General features: G+C 36.7%; 1 protein-coding gene across 1 annotated transcript; it reads left to right on the forward strand.

The window, feature by feature from the left end:
• Nucleotides 1-930: 930 nt before the first annotated feature.
• LOC120584008 (zinc finger protein 82 homolog) lies at nucleotides 931-9,648 on the forward strand (the record flags this gene model as incomplete). Its single annotated transcript, XM_039839585.1, has 3 exons — nucleotides 931-981; nucleotides 1,248-1,337; nucleotides 3,223-9,648. Coding segments are annotated over 3 exons (1,499 nt in total), but the record flags the coding sequence as incomplete, so codon positions are not given.
• Nucleotides 9,649-14,714: the final 5,066 nt, after the last annotated feature.

Here is a 14,714-nt window from a genome sequence, read left to right on the forward strand (position 1 = left end):
TGTAAACTGACAAGGTCCTTGCAATCTGCGAGGTCAACCAACGGTTGCCTCGCCTAAAAAAAAAAAAAGAAGAAGAAGAATTTAAATATCCAAGAATTTTGCATTTAACTTTATATGAATATCCTAAGAAATGCTTCAGGAAGCTTATTGTTTTCCTCTCAGCAAAATAATAATAACAAATAGCAGCTGATAAAATATATATAGCTCCTAGTATGTATTGTACACAGTGTTTAGATGTAAATAAAAATTAATATAACCTTTAACAGTTGTATAAGATAGATACTATTATTTTCCCAAATTGGTAGGAAAGTAAAGCATAAAAGTAACTCATGTTACTGAGCTCAAGGGGTTCTCTCTGTGCGTATCAAGGCCAGAGGAGACATAGACAGGAGTTTGCAGCAAAGAAAGTAGAGGTTTATTTGAGGAAATGACACCAAGCCTGAAGACACAGGTGAGCTAGTGCTCAAAGACCTGGCTCCCTGTTGGCCTCTGGGGCATAGGTTATATAGAAGAAAACTCTTTAGGCATGGTAGCTAAGGGAGCTGGGGTCGTGGGCTCTACTGATTGGTCTGGGCTAGGGTAGGAGTCAGTTGATCATTGCATCCGGCTCTGATGTCAGTCATGGCATCATTTGGCCTGGTTTCGAGAGGATGTGGCCGGTAGGGTTGTTCTGCCTTCATGGGTAGGTCAAGATGGTATTTTTAGTTTGACCTAAGAAATTCTTTTTGTGGTCAACAGACATGAGTCTTTGTTTCTGAGATTGTTCGATGCCGACCAGAATCTAATGTCCTAAGAGCTTAGTGATTGAGGGAGTGGTCGGGCAGTATGTGCAAAGGTGGAAGGATAAGGAAAGAAACGAAGCAAGCGAGTACAAGGCCAGTTTGAATCAAGGAGAAAGAGAAGAGAAAAAGTCATTTTAAAGAACTGAAGATTTTCACGATTATGCTTGTCCAAAGTCACACAGGCAGGATTTGTACCCAGGTATGCTGTGCTTTCAAATACTGTTGCCTCTCAAGGTGTATTTATATGAATACAAATTAAAATAAGACCTTTTCCGTCCCTCTCTAATCTGTTTATTATGTAACCTTAATGTGAATTTTTTTGACCATCTTGCCCTTTGTTCTAAAAGCTTTGTCAATTACCATTTGACTTACAGTTGATTAAAAATTTAACCAAGACTGAATCAAAGTAATTTTTAATTTATTTTTTATTTCCATATCACCTTACATTTCTTTTCTTCTAACCAGGATGCTTCATTTCTAAACCAAATGTGATTTCCTTATTGGAGCAAGGTAAAGAGCCCTGGAAAGTCGTGAGGAAAGAAAGACGATATCCAGGTGAGTCAGGGCCAACTGGGTTACTTTTTGTTAGATTTATTGTAGTGCCCCTTTTTGTTCACAAAAGCAAGGTAGTTACAAATAAAATAAGAAAATAAGCAGAATAACAATTAGAAAAATTAATAAATATGTAACGTCAACAAAAATGTATATCGATATATAATATCTTTTATATATACGTATATATAAATACTTTTTTAATACTTTTATTTTTCAATTACAGTGGCATACGATTATATATTAGTTTCAGGTATACGCTAGTTATTAGATATTTATGTAACTTACAGGGTGATCATACCAATAAATCTAGTATCCATCTGACACCGTAGTTATTACAATCCTATTGACTATATTCCTTATGCTGTACTTTACATCCCTATAACCACTTCATAACTACCAATGTACTTCTTAATCCCTTCCCCTTCTTCTCCCATCTCCCCATCCCCCTTCCCATTTGGCAACGCTGCCTGGGACCCTTTGCTCCTCCAGGGGGATCTCTGCAGCCGAGATATCCCTCCTGATTTTTTAACCACCACACGTGGTTTTGGGATCACCCCTTTCTGCGTCTCTGTTCCTCTCACCTGTCTGGAGATGGCTTGTTCAGTATGTCTTTAGTTGTAGGACTTTCATTTAGTTAGACTTTAGGCAATTATCAATGGTGGTGGTTCTGTAGTTTAGTTGTAATTTTGATGCGGTCATGAAGGGAGGCAAGCACGGTGTTTACCTACTCCAAAGTCACACAGGCAGGATTTGTACCCAGGTATGGAAATCTTAAAGGAAATCTTAAAGGAAGTGACTTTTAATCTAAGACCTCAGGATGAGAAGGAGACAGCCATGCAAAGAGCACAGTCGGAAGCTTTGTGGGAGATAGAGCAGAAATGTCCTAAGAGATTCAAGTAAGTTGGGACATGTTCTGAGATCTGAAAGAAGCCCTCTCTTGGTAGCAGTAAAGAGGACATTGTTGAGATCATGTGTTATATGCAGAGTTGGATTTTATTCTAAGAATAAAGAGAAATTGTTGAAAGAAGTTCAGTATGAATTTTCAACCTTTAATCTCCATCAGAAGAGTCTGGAGAATATTAAATATAGGCTTGCCCAGGACTGTAGAATCTGATCCAAGAGGTTTAGGTGGTATCTGTACCTCAATATTTGTAATAAGTTCCTCAGTGATTCCGATCCATGTCTCAGTTCGAGAACCACTGACTTAAAGTGTTTATAGGCATAGCTCAGAGATACTACAGGTTTGGTTTCAGACCTCCTCAATAAAGCAAATATCTCATTAAAGAAAGCCACTCAAATTTTTTGGTTTTCTAGTGCATATAAAAGTTATATTTATATTATACTAGTTTATTAAGTGTGCGATAGATAGCATTATGTTTTCAAAAATGTATATACCTTAATTAAAAATTACTTTATTGCTAAAAATATGCTACCCAGCATGTGAGACTTTAGCGTGTAGTAATCTTTTTGCTGGTGGAGTGTAACATCAAAGATCGCTGATCACAGATCACTATAACAAAACAATAATAATGAAAAGCTTGAAATAATGTGAGAATTACTAGAATCTGACACAGATATGTGAAGTGTTGGAAAAATGGTGCCAATAGACTTGCCGTATGCAGGGTTGCCACAAACCTTTAATTTGTAAAAAAATGGTAATATCCGCGAGGCGCAATAAAGTGACACAATAAAGGGAGATATGCCTGTACTTAATCACCAATCTCACGTTCTTAAATCAACTCTCTTTTTTTTCGTGTTCCCTGATGTATTTTTTTTCTCAAATTATATAACCATTTTTAGAATTTCATTGGAAATTACTTTGGTTATCTTTTATTTGTACTGTCAGGAAAAGGCACTACATGTTTGCTCTCTTGTTTTCTTTCAGATATGGGGATCAGGTATGAGACCAAAAAGTTATCTTCAGAAAATGACATTTATAAAATTAACTTAGCCCAGTGGAAGATAATGGAAGGAATTAACAACCATGGCCTTAAGGACCTCATTTTAAAAAATGATTGGGAGTCCAATCGAAAATTTGAAGGACAAGAGGGATATTTTGGTCAAGTGAAAATTACATCTCAGAAAGTGCCCTCGTACCAGAAGCGCACATCTCTTACTCCACATCCTAGAATTCATTTTGTCGAGAAACCCTACGAATGTAAGGAATGTGGGAAGGCCTTTAGAGTACGCCAACAACTTACTTTCCATCACAGAATTCATACTGGTGAAAAGCCCTATGAATGTAAGGAATGTGGCATGGCCTTTAGACAGACTGCCCACCTTACTCGACATCAGAGACTTCATTCTGTTGACAAACTGTATGAATGTAAAGAATGTGGAGAATCTTTCATATGTGGCCCAGACCTTAGAGTACATCAGAAAATTCATATTGGTGAGAAGCCCTATGAGTGTAAGGAATGTGGAAAGGCCTTCAGAGTACGTGGACAGCTTACTCTCCATCAGAGGATTCATACTGGTGAGAAACCCTATGTATGTACAGAATGTGGAAAGGCCTTTAGACAGTATGCACACCTTACTCGACATCAGAAGCTTAACATTGCTGAGAAACTCTATGAGTGTAAAGAATGCGGGAAGGCCTTTTTGTGTGGCTATGGCCTTAGGGTACATCACAAACTTCATACTGGTGAGAAACCTTATCAGTGTAAAGAATGTGGGAAGGCCTTTAGAGTGCGACAACAACTAACACTCCACCAGAGAATTCATACTGGTGAGAAACCCTATGAATGTAAGGAATGTGGGAAGACCTTTAGTCGTGGTTATCATCTTATTCTTCATCACAGAATTCATACTGGTGAGAAACCTTACGAATGTAAAGAATGTTGGAAGGCATTTAGTCGTTACTCTCAACTTATTTCACATCAGAGCATTCATATCGGTGTTAAACCCTATGACTGTAAGGAGTGTGGGAAGGCCTTTAGACTGCTCTCACAACTTACACAACACCAGAGTATTCATGTTGGTGAGAAACCCTATAAATGTAAGGAATGTGGGAAGGCCTTTAGATTGCGCCAAAAACTTACTTTACATCAGAGCATTCATACTGGTGAAAAACCCTTCGAATGTAAGGAATGTAGGAAGGCCTTTAGACTTAATTCATCTCTTATTCAGCATCTGAGAATTCATTCTGGCGAGAAACCCTATGAATGCAAGGAATGTAAGAAGGCCTTTAGACAACATTCACACCTTACCCATCATCTGAAAATTCATAATGTAAAAATATAAGGAAGGCTTTTCAGTCCTGTGTTGTAGAACACCCTATGAGTGTAATAATCCCTTTTGCTTCATACACGGGGGGATTTAATGTATTTTACCACCATTCAAACCTAACGAACTTCACATTCATTCTAAAAACGAATCTTACTAATATAACAAATGTGGGAAAGACACTTGCCTCGATCTCATTACTTTCCTACATGTGTTATATTGAACAAGATGGTTAACTGCTCTGTGCTGTAATTTATTCATTTGTAAAATGGTAATACTGTGGCAGAATAAAAATTGACCCATTCATTGATCCACCTCCCCATCAAAGGGTGGAATCTACATCCTTTCCCCTTGACTTTGACCAGTAGAATATAGTAAAAGTACTGTTGTGCCAGTTTCTGAACCCAGGCTTTACTGGTCGATTTTACTTCATCTCTTGGGATACTCTCTCTGTTTTTAGAATTTCACTGGAAATTACTTTAGTTACCCTGTTCAGACCCTACACTGTTCTGTTAAAAAGTCTGGCTACTCTACCACAGGGACACCTGGAGAGGCTCAAGGACAATATAGAGAGGGAAAGGTACCCTGCTGAGCCCAGTCTTCTAGAAATGCCCACCGAGACGCCAGACATTTGAGTGAAATAGTTTTGGATCCTCTAGAACAGCCACCAGCAGATTGCTATACAGAACAGAAGAATCGACCAACTGAGCACCTGCCTAAATTCCTGACCCAGAAAACCATGAGATGTAATAAAATGGTTGTTTTAAGCCACCGAATTCTATTATTATTTATATTACTCTTGAAAATTCATATAAAAGACTACGGGCACAGTGAATATAGAAAAGCCCTCCACCAACACTCATCTCGACTGAAATTCAGATAACCAAGTCTTGTTAAAATAGTGAAAGTGAGAAATGCTTTTTCAATTTGTTCATTAAAAAGCAGATATTCTGCAATCTACATTCTGTGGCCTCAGTCTAAATTTAATTTAAAATTAACAAAGGGAAACATAAAAAAAAGCTATTTGGAAACTTAAAATCACCTGTATTATAATTCCTGCACTAATTTTTTTTTTAAATCCATTGTAGCTTTTTGGTTTTTTTTTTAAACGTTCAAATTGTCCTATCTTTGGCCAGTGAGTATTCCCTCAAACGGACTTATGTGTCCTTTTGTCAGGACCCACTATAGCTTTTGGTAGCTTTTATTTTTCTGACCAATTGGCCATCTGCAGAGCATATTAAAGACATTTATTAATAAAAGGGGAAAATGGAGCACTTGTCTTGCCTTTCCTTTATGAACTTTAAGACAACCAAAAGCTGATGAAGGAAGTTCTTTTTTACTAGAGAAGTCTAGCTAATAAAGATGAAAGGAATGATAGAATTTGAAAAATCACACTTTTATTTATGAAATAATGGATCTTGGTGGTGATATCAATGGATGCAAAGACCATTAGGTAAAAAATTGATAGAAAGCTTTCAGTAGATGGAACAGAATGACAACCCACTAATCTGTTTTCACATCTGTAAATTAGATCAACCAGGCTATGTACTTCTTGATATGATACAGTGGATGTATACAGCACCACCTGTGAAGTATTTCTGCCTAAAATATTGACTCAGAAGTATAATTTAGTCTCTAAATGTAATTACCGGTTTACAGGAAACTTGGGAAAAAATAAATGACATAAAGAAGCAAACAACCAAATCCAGAACGTGGGAAATTCCACAAAATTAGTGGCCTAGTTTCTTAACCAATATCTGTCAAGACTAAAAACAGAATCTAACAAGAGACTTAAGAGACATACCAATTAAATACAGTGCGTAGAATGTGCTGGGACCCTTTTGTAAAAACGTATCCAGGATTTGTTTTAATCAGGTATGGTAAGATAGGCAGACAAAAATGGTTGTCATACAGAAGTTTATGCTCAGATCAGTAGAAATAGACACTGCATGCCACTGAGGTCCACATAGGGAAGCCTCCAGTTCTGTTGGGAGGCAAAAAATAGGTTACGGCAGAGCATGCTCAGAGCCTTTACTGAAGTTTTCCTGTGAAGGAATGGGCAACACTGAGTAGGTACACTGGACAAGGGTTGGATAGGCTGAATAATTTTGGTAGACTCTGAGCTATAGGGGTGGGCCCTAGTTGCCTGGTACCTGGCCTTGGAGTGATTTAGGGCAGGGGTAATATTAGCTCCGTGTGTGAGAGTTTGATAAAGGAGATGATTTGGGGTATGGGATTTGGATTGGTATGTATAACAAAGGCATGATTGCAGTGGAGTCCTTTGTTGTCTCTAGGAATTTGCTAGCTCTGGGAGGGGTAGTCTTTCCAGGGTCAAGTCCCTAAATGTCAGAGCATCGAGAATACAGAAAAGAAAATCTAATCAATACAATCCTGATTTGGACAAATAAATTTTTAAAAATTTAGATGATTGTAAAAGTGTAAACCTATAGAGTGGGTATTACACTAAGCAATTATTCATTTTCTTAGGCATGATGATGACATGAGGGGTGTGTGTGTGTGTGTGTAGGTCCTTATGCATTAGAGATTCATAGTGAAGTATTCAAGGGTAAGATTATATGATGTCTATGGTTTGCTTTCTACAAGTTCAGAAAAACAAAAGGTGGGAAGGATAGATGAAACAAAATTGACACAACATTACTAAGTGTTGAAGCTGGATACATAGGGTTCATTGTTCTATTTCGCCTTTGCGTATATATGAAAATTTCCATAATAAAGTTTTTAAAAGAGAAAATCATATCTGAAATTTTAGACTCTTACTGGTAAGTGATAATGTGATGCCTACAAATAAAAATTTGTGGGAAATCACCAAAACTCTCATTGGTAGAAAATTAATTACCTTAATGCGTTCAGATAACCTGGATTGAGCAACTAGTGTTTGTCTTGTTTACCATGCAGTCCCCATTCCTACAGTGCCTGTCATGTAACACTTGATAAAAGTGTTTAAAAAAATAATAAGCATTGGCTTAAGCCAGAAAATAATTTTAAAAAACCAGCTAAGATAGGTAGCAGAAAGTAATCCGTATGGTAAAAGTAGAAATTAATGGAATAGCTAAGAGTAGATGTTCTCTGAAAAGACCATTAATATAGAATTGGCACTAATTATTGAGGAAAAAGATGACTCAGTGATAGCTTTATATATGGGAAAGGTGAAATAGATACGTATATTAAGGAGATGTAAAAATTCTTAAGTTATATATATTAATATATTATTTGTATTTCAATATTTATAAAAATATAAAGAACGAATTGTCTAGAGAAACCCAGATTATCAAAGTTGACTCAAGAAACTATAAAAAACCTGAACGGATCTATAAACAAAGGAAAAAATATAAATATAGTTACAATCTTGTTTTTTCAAAACTAGAATTAATAGTTTTGCAGGCAACCAGAAGTTTTAAAGAATTGATAACCTCTAATAAAATTTCGCAGGTCATTCTATAATGCAATATCCCAGGATAACCCCTAAACAGTAAAGTCTGGACCAGTATCATTTAAGATACATACAAACATTCCAAATAAAGTTCAGTAAATTGAATTCGGTAGTATGTTAAAACAATTATAAAACAAAATGATCTACCAGGAATATCCAGGGGACTGACCTGTTGTGATTTAATTAGGTATCCAGATTTTAGGTTTTCTAAGGAACAATGTAACAATGTTGGAAAAAGTGACATGATCCAACCCCAATATCTGTTAGATTCTCTTATTTTTGCTTATTTTCATCAGCTTCACAAAAAGAATGAACAATAGATATGAAAAGTAAGCATTCAACACTTAGGAACCTTTCACAGAATAAAAATGAGTATTGTCGCACACTTCATTTTGAACCAGACTTTTGTCATGTTTGCAGCCATACATTAAGACTTGGTACCTGCAAGTCCATTTTGCTCAGAATGGGCAGACTGGGGAGATGTCATTGCATAAACATTTACCATCTAGAATAGTACATATTTCCCACTCATGATTTCAAATTGTTTTTTTAAACTTGTAAACAGTACAAACAATGTTTACACAAAAATGTAGTACTGAAAGAGTATGATAATTGCTGTAATAATATTAATTTTTGCTAATAGGTCAATGCGTTTTGCCTCCATGGTTACATTTTATGTTAATAGAGGTCGTCTGGAGACAGTACATTAACTCGAAATTTCTGAAAGTATGTTCCACAGAGCAGTAGTACTTAATGGTACTTGAAGAATGATTTTGTGGTCAAACAAGCATGGGAACTCTGTATACTATATTTCTTGGGGGGAAAAATTCACGTTAAGTGCCTATCAAAACACTATGAAAGAATGTTTCATTTTCTCTAACCAATGTATATCAGACTTTTCTATAGAACTCCTATTCTCAATACTTATTGCAGATATGATTCCACTTTGGTAGATGTTGCCATACCATAAACGGTGGCTTCAAGGATGGAAATGTCAGGGTTATGGCAAGTATATATATGGTTGTCTGTATGGCAAGAAAAGCAGCTCATCATGCTATCCAACTAGCCAATTTCTTAAAAAAAAATTTAATGGTGCTTTTCAATAGACTAGAAAACCTCTAGCCCTATTTCAATAACTCTATTGTATGTATATAGGCCTTTTATTGGTAATTTTTACATTATATACAACTCATTGAAAAATATCTTATGGAATATCTGTGTGTTTCTTGTAATACATAGGCAAGTGTTTCTCTGAGGTATTTATCAAAAAGGGGGATTGCTCAGTCACAGGTAATATTCACTTTCGACCTCACTAGATATTCCTGGAGAAGTGGAGAACATCATCGTGTTGCCAATTTACAACCCCTTCAGCCAGTGAAATATTTCATTATATCCCCACTTCTAGCATGTACTTTGATATATGCCTGGTTAATAGCTGAGCATCTTTTCACATCTGTTTATTGCTAAACACTGATTTGCCAATTCATGTCTTTTGCCTATATTCCTTTCTTAAAGAACATTCACATAAGAATTGTAGGATCCTTTCTAATATTAATGATGACCTTACCTTCTCCCAGATTATGGCTTATATTTGTATTAATGGTGATATTGTCACATTAAAATTTTAAATATGGATACAATTATAGCTTTCATTATTAGCCAATAATCTTTTAAATTTAGTTTTTTTTTTTACTAGACTTTTAGTTTTCTAGGCAGTTATGTCAACTGAAATAGATATAATTTTCTGAATATTTACAGTGATTATTAATTATTATTATGGTAATAGAATTTCCAGAATAAGATTTAGCAGGCATCTAATTGTTTTCTCCAATTTAATAGAAATCACTGAGTGTAATGTTTGTTCTAGATTTGAGGTAAATAGACTTTGTGTGGCTCAGTTGTTTCTTTCACTTCCTAATTAACTTTTTATTATTAGAAATGTCTGCTGAATGTTGTCAGATGCCATTTGGGCACATTGATATATCTTTTTCTTGAATTTGTTAATGCAGTAAGTTGTACTTTGGTCATTAAGGCAGTATGGTATCGATGCAAGAATGAACAAATAGACCAATGAAACAAAATTAAGAGTCTTGAAATAGACCTACATATATGTGGTAATTTAATTCATGACAAAGGTTCCTCTGCAATGTAGTTGGGAAATGGTCTTTTCAACAAGTAGCACTGGGTGAGTTGCATATCCATATTGATAAATTAATCTCAATTGTTACCTCTCTCTACACACAAATCAATTCCAGATACAGTTTTAGATAGAACTCTAAAAGCACTAACCATATGGGAGAAATGGTAAATTTTACTGTATTAAATTTAATAATATATTTTCATCAAAGTCATCATCAAAAAAATGAAGAGACAAGCTACAGAATGGGAGAATATATCTACTATACATATTTGACCAAGGATTCATCCAGAATATATAAAGAACCCCTACCAATCTATAAATGACAGAAAACCAAATAGGAAATGGGAAAAAAAAAAACCCTCAAATAACTACTTTTTTTAAAAAAGGATATCAAATGGCCAATAAAACGTCAAAAGGTGTACAAGTTCATTAATTATCAAGAAAATGGAAAACTTAAAACCACAATGTGAAATGACTGTATACCCACCAGAATATCTAATGACGAAAGTATGTACAAAGTGCTTGTGCATTATGCACACCTACAGTGTGCCACAGAGTGCTCTAGCCTTCGTCAAATATGCTAGTGAATATTAAAGATCCCCAATCTTCAGGAAAATCTGGGGAGCAGACAACCAGTGAGTACCTAAGAAAATTGATAAGGGCCACAAAGAGAAAAGATGTCAGAAAGGAGAATTACTGGAGGGGGACAATTCAGTCAGTCATTTCATCTGAAGTATGTACAGTCGTCATAGTGGTAACGGTACAGGTTTTACACAAGAATAGCCAGGCTAACACTGAAAAAAGCCACAAAGGATACAAGTCCTATCAGACATTGAAAAATACTAAAAAGTTCCTATAATCAAAATGATGCACTCAGGCATGAAGAAACCAGTAGGATAGAACAGAAGGTCCTTAAATAGACCCAAATATACAGGGGATTTTGGTACAAGGGAAAGAAGAAATGACACTTTTCTTGAGTATATCTTTTACTTTGGGAATCATGTTAATGTTTTACATATTTTTTAAAAAGGGAGAGACCCTAAATCACAAAGAAGCAAAAACAAATATTTCCCTCACACTAATGGAGAAAAAAGAATTAACCCAAGGAACTTTTGAACACAATATGATCACACTTGCTTAGGCTAAGACAAAAAGAAAACAACTAAATAATTAACTCCAATTAGTAGGATTGATTTACACGGTGATATAGATTAACAATTCTGAAACTTCTCCTTCATGTATTCTAGAATCAAAAAAAATTAATGGAGTAAGTAAATATAATGAGAGCCAATTTTATCGTTGGAGAATTTGCAGAGGAGGCTAGAATGAACCCTCTGGTCGTGCTGGATTGCATCTGGTGGTATCAATATAAAGTTATGATTTAGAAAAGTATATAGATAAATATAGACATACATATAGATGTGTGTACATGTATACATATATTTGTGACATATACATATATGTAAATATGCAGTTATATATATACAGATAGGCATGTAGATAGATGATAGATGAGAGAGAGAGAGATTCCTAGCGGAGAGGAAAGAAGCAATGTCATCCCAGTAGCAATGAGACTATCTAGAACCCATATCGAAGGAAGTAGGGCTCTTTGGAAAAAGAGCATATACCAGCATTGATATATACCTTGAGTTGTTTGTTGTTTTTACAAGAACTTAAAAAAAAAAACCACCAGATAGAAAACTGGGGACTCTTCTGACCACAGCGATGTAAAACCCGGCCTGAAGGAGGATTGATGACCAGAACTCCTAATATCTCTCTTTGTAACTCCAGCTCCAACCAATCAGAAGATAACCCATGAGCTGACCGTGAGTTGAAAACCCCTACCCCCAATTTTACCCTTGAAAACCAATTGCCAATAAGCAGCCCCGGGGAGTTCTGTTCTTTGAGCATTTTGGCTGCCTGTTTCATTGGTACCTAAGAAATGAAGTTTGTTTTTTTTTTCTTTCGCTGTACCCCGCTGTCAGTGTAATTGGCTATGTGCAGCTGCCGGGTGGACAAACTCTTTGCTGGGTTACAGTTTTTCAGCAGTTTCTGACATTGTCATTACCATAAAGATATTTTCTAAAAGTTCAAGTCATAAATTACATAATGTTACAAACAATTAAAATACAGGGTATAGGACATCTTGGGCCGCTTTTTCAATTTGTGAACTTAATGCAAAGTGCATCCATGAGATATAATTCTGTAACAAATTAAATCTCCAGAAATGTGTTGAGAAATGACATGGATTTAACTCCTGGTGGAGCAGTTAGTTTTTACTGATTTTAAAATTTACTAAAATGAAATGTTAATAACGAAAAGGTTAGTATGACTGGTTTTAGACAAGTAGGGTTTTATTCTACTAAGGAAAACAGCAAGACATCAGAGACAACTAAAAACAGTACAGACTTAGAAAGTAATGAAAATATCTGAAAGAAACTCTTGTTCTGCATGCCTGTGATGATTTGAAGATCCAAATTCTCTTTCAAAACTGAACAACATAGGAAAATAGGTAATCCGAGGAAACTCATATTTCAGAAAGTCAGTGAGCGTGAAAGCAATACCCTTTCCAAAAATCCTTCTACTGAATCTTAGCTAAGTCAGACGTTAATTCTCTGGTGCTGCTAAACAAGGAAGGTGAGCAACATTTACTATGAATGACATAGGGCCTAGGCATGAGAACTACATAAATGGATGAACTGTAGACAGAGCCTACAACGGGCTGCTGCCAGACCACAAGAAGCTTACACAACAAAGGATTCCCGCTGAGATTGCTAACAAACCATCCATACTGAAAGGGGAAAACAGAGTCTTTAAGCCTTTGAGTTTAAAATAAACTCAACTGTTCATTCTTTGTGGCCAAACCTTGGGGAACCTGCACGTGGGTTTGGATGTTCGGGAAGAACCACCAGGAGGACCAGAGGGGGTGAGAAGGGCTGTTTATTACAATACAAGGAGGCCTCAGCATTTGGTCGGTTGGAGCTGCAGGAAAAGACATATGGCCAAGAGCAGCCACTGTTTTATATGCCAGCAGAAGGGGAGAGGGATTGCCTCATCCCCGGGGAGGAAGGGTCTTCCCTCTGCAGATGAGAACCAGACGTGCTGCCTCGCTAGTGTTCCGCAGGACCTCGAGCAGAGCGGGGAGATAATGTCCATGGGAACGGCCAGAGGGGCAGATCGTGCCCATGGGAGCAACGAGAAGTGTCCTTGGGGACAAGCACAGCCCAGGAACGCTTTGTTCATTGTCCTCCTTGGGGCTGCTGACCCAGCAGGCTTCTTTGCCTCCCGTGTCCCGGAGAGGCTGTTTGAATTAACCCCACAGTCCTTCTCTAATAAACTTTGATTTTGTCTCTAACTCTGGCGTGTACTTTCTTTCCTGCACGCAGTCAAGGACCCTCCCCTTTTCTCCTGGTGCGGGACTTGAGTGCGCACTTGGGGGGATTTGCCTTGTCCTGCACCATTAAGACCCAACTCTCCTCAGCAGAGGGAGTATGATGAATTCACAGTTTGGAGTTTCAGAAGTCTTCAAAACTTAGTCAAAACAGAAAGGGAATATGGAGTTCTTTTTATTGTTTTGTTTTCATGGAACATTGCTTTCCTCACTAAATTTAATTACGAACGTGTAAATAACACTTCGTCTTGAGTTTAAAAACATATTCTGACCAAGACTTTCTTAATAGTTACAACTAGCTTGGATTTTTCATAATGTCTCCTACACACACACACACATATATATATGTGTATATATATGTATATATGTGTGTATATATATATATGTACATATATATATATATAAAATTCTACTGCTTGCAAAATGAGACAAGATTAGCTTGGACATTTTCAAATATTTCTAGTTTTATATCCTTGAGAGAAGAACAAATTCTGCCATCTATTAGTTAATATATCAGAGAATTCGAGATCGGGAAGCTGCTGCTCTGTGATCCCAGGTGGGCTTATCCAGTTTCTTCCCTGAAGGAACCAGGACAGGACACATTTAACGATTACTCATCTAAGGGTATTCTGAAGATATTCTTTCTAGTGTTCGCTTTTCAATTCTCTTCATCGAGAAAACAATTATAAATGTATGTGCTTAACAGAGCTTGAAAATACTTGAAGCAAAACTTGAGAGAACTAAACAGAAGATAGACACAACTCTTTCAGTCATTACTAGATTTTTAAAAATCAGTAAGGATAAAGAACATCTGAGCGACAGTATCAAGCATCTTCACCTAACACTGACAGAATACTTTTACAACTGTAGGAGCAAGAGAGAGGAATAGGGGACAGAGAGCGACCAAGCACTAGCGACCTTTCTGAGTGTCTAGGTCCTGCTCCAGGTTTTGATTCGGTTTGGGGATATTTTTATAGCGTACTTGATTTATATCCACATCCTACTTGCGTATCTATATATTGAGCACCCACTGTGTGCCCAGGAAATATATCGGGTGCCTGCTGGAGTCAAGACGTCTTCCCAAACCCTGCTGGGGCTTCCTCAGGCGGCAAACGAACCACGGCCCCGAGCAGGCTGAACAACCCGCGAACAGCCCGCGGCGACCTTGCG

Source organism: Pteropus medius, unplaced genomic scaffold, assembly GCF_902729225.1.
Source record: "Pteropus medius unplaced genomic scaffold, Ma_sr-lr_union100, whole genome shotgun sequence".
NCBI lineage: Eukaryota > Metazoa > Chordata > Mammalia > Chiroptera > Pteropodidae > Pteropus > Pteropus medius.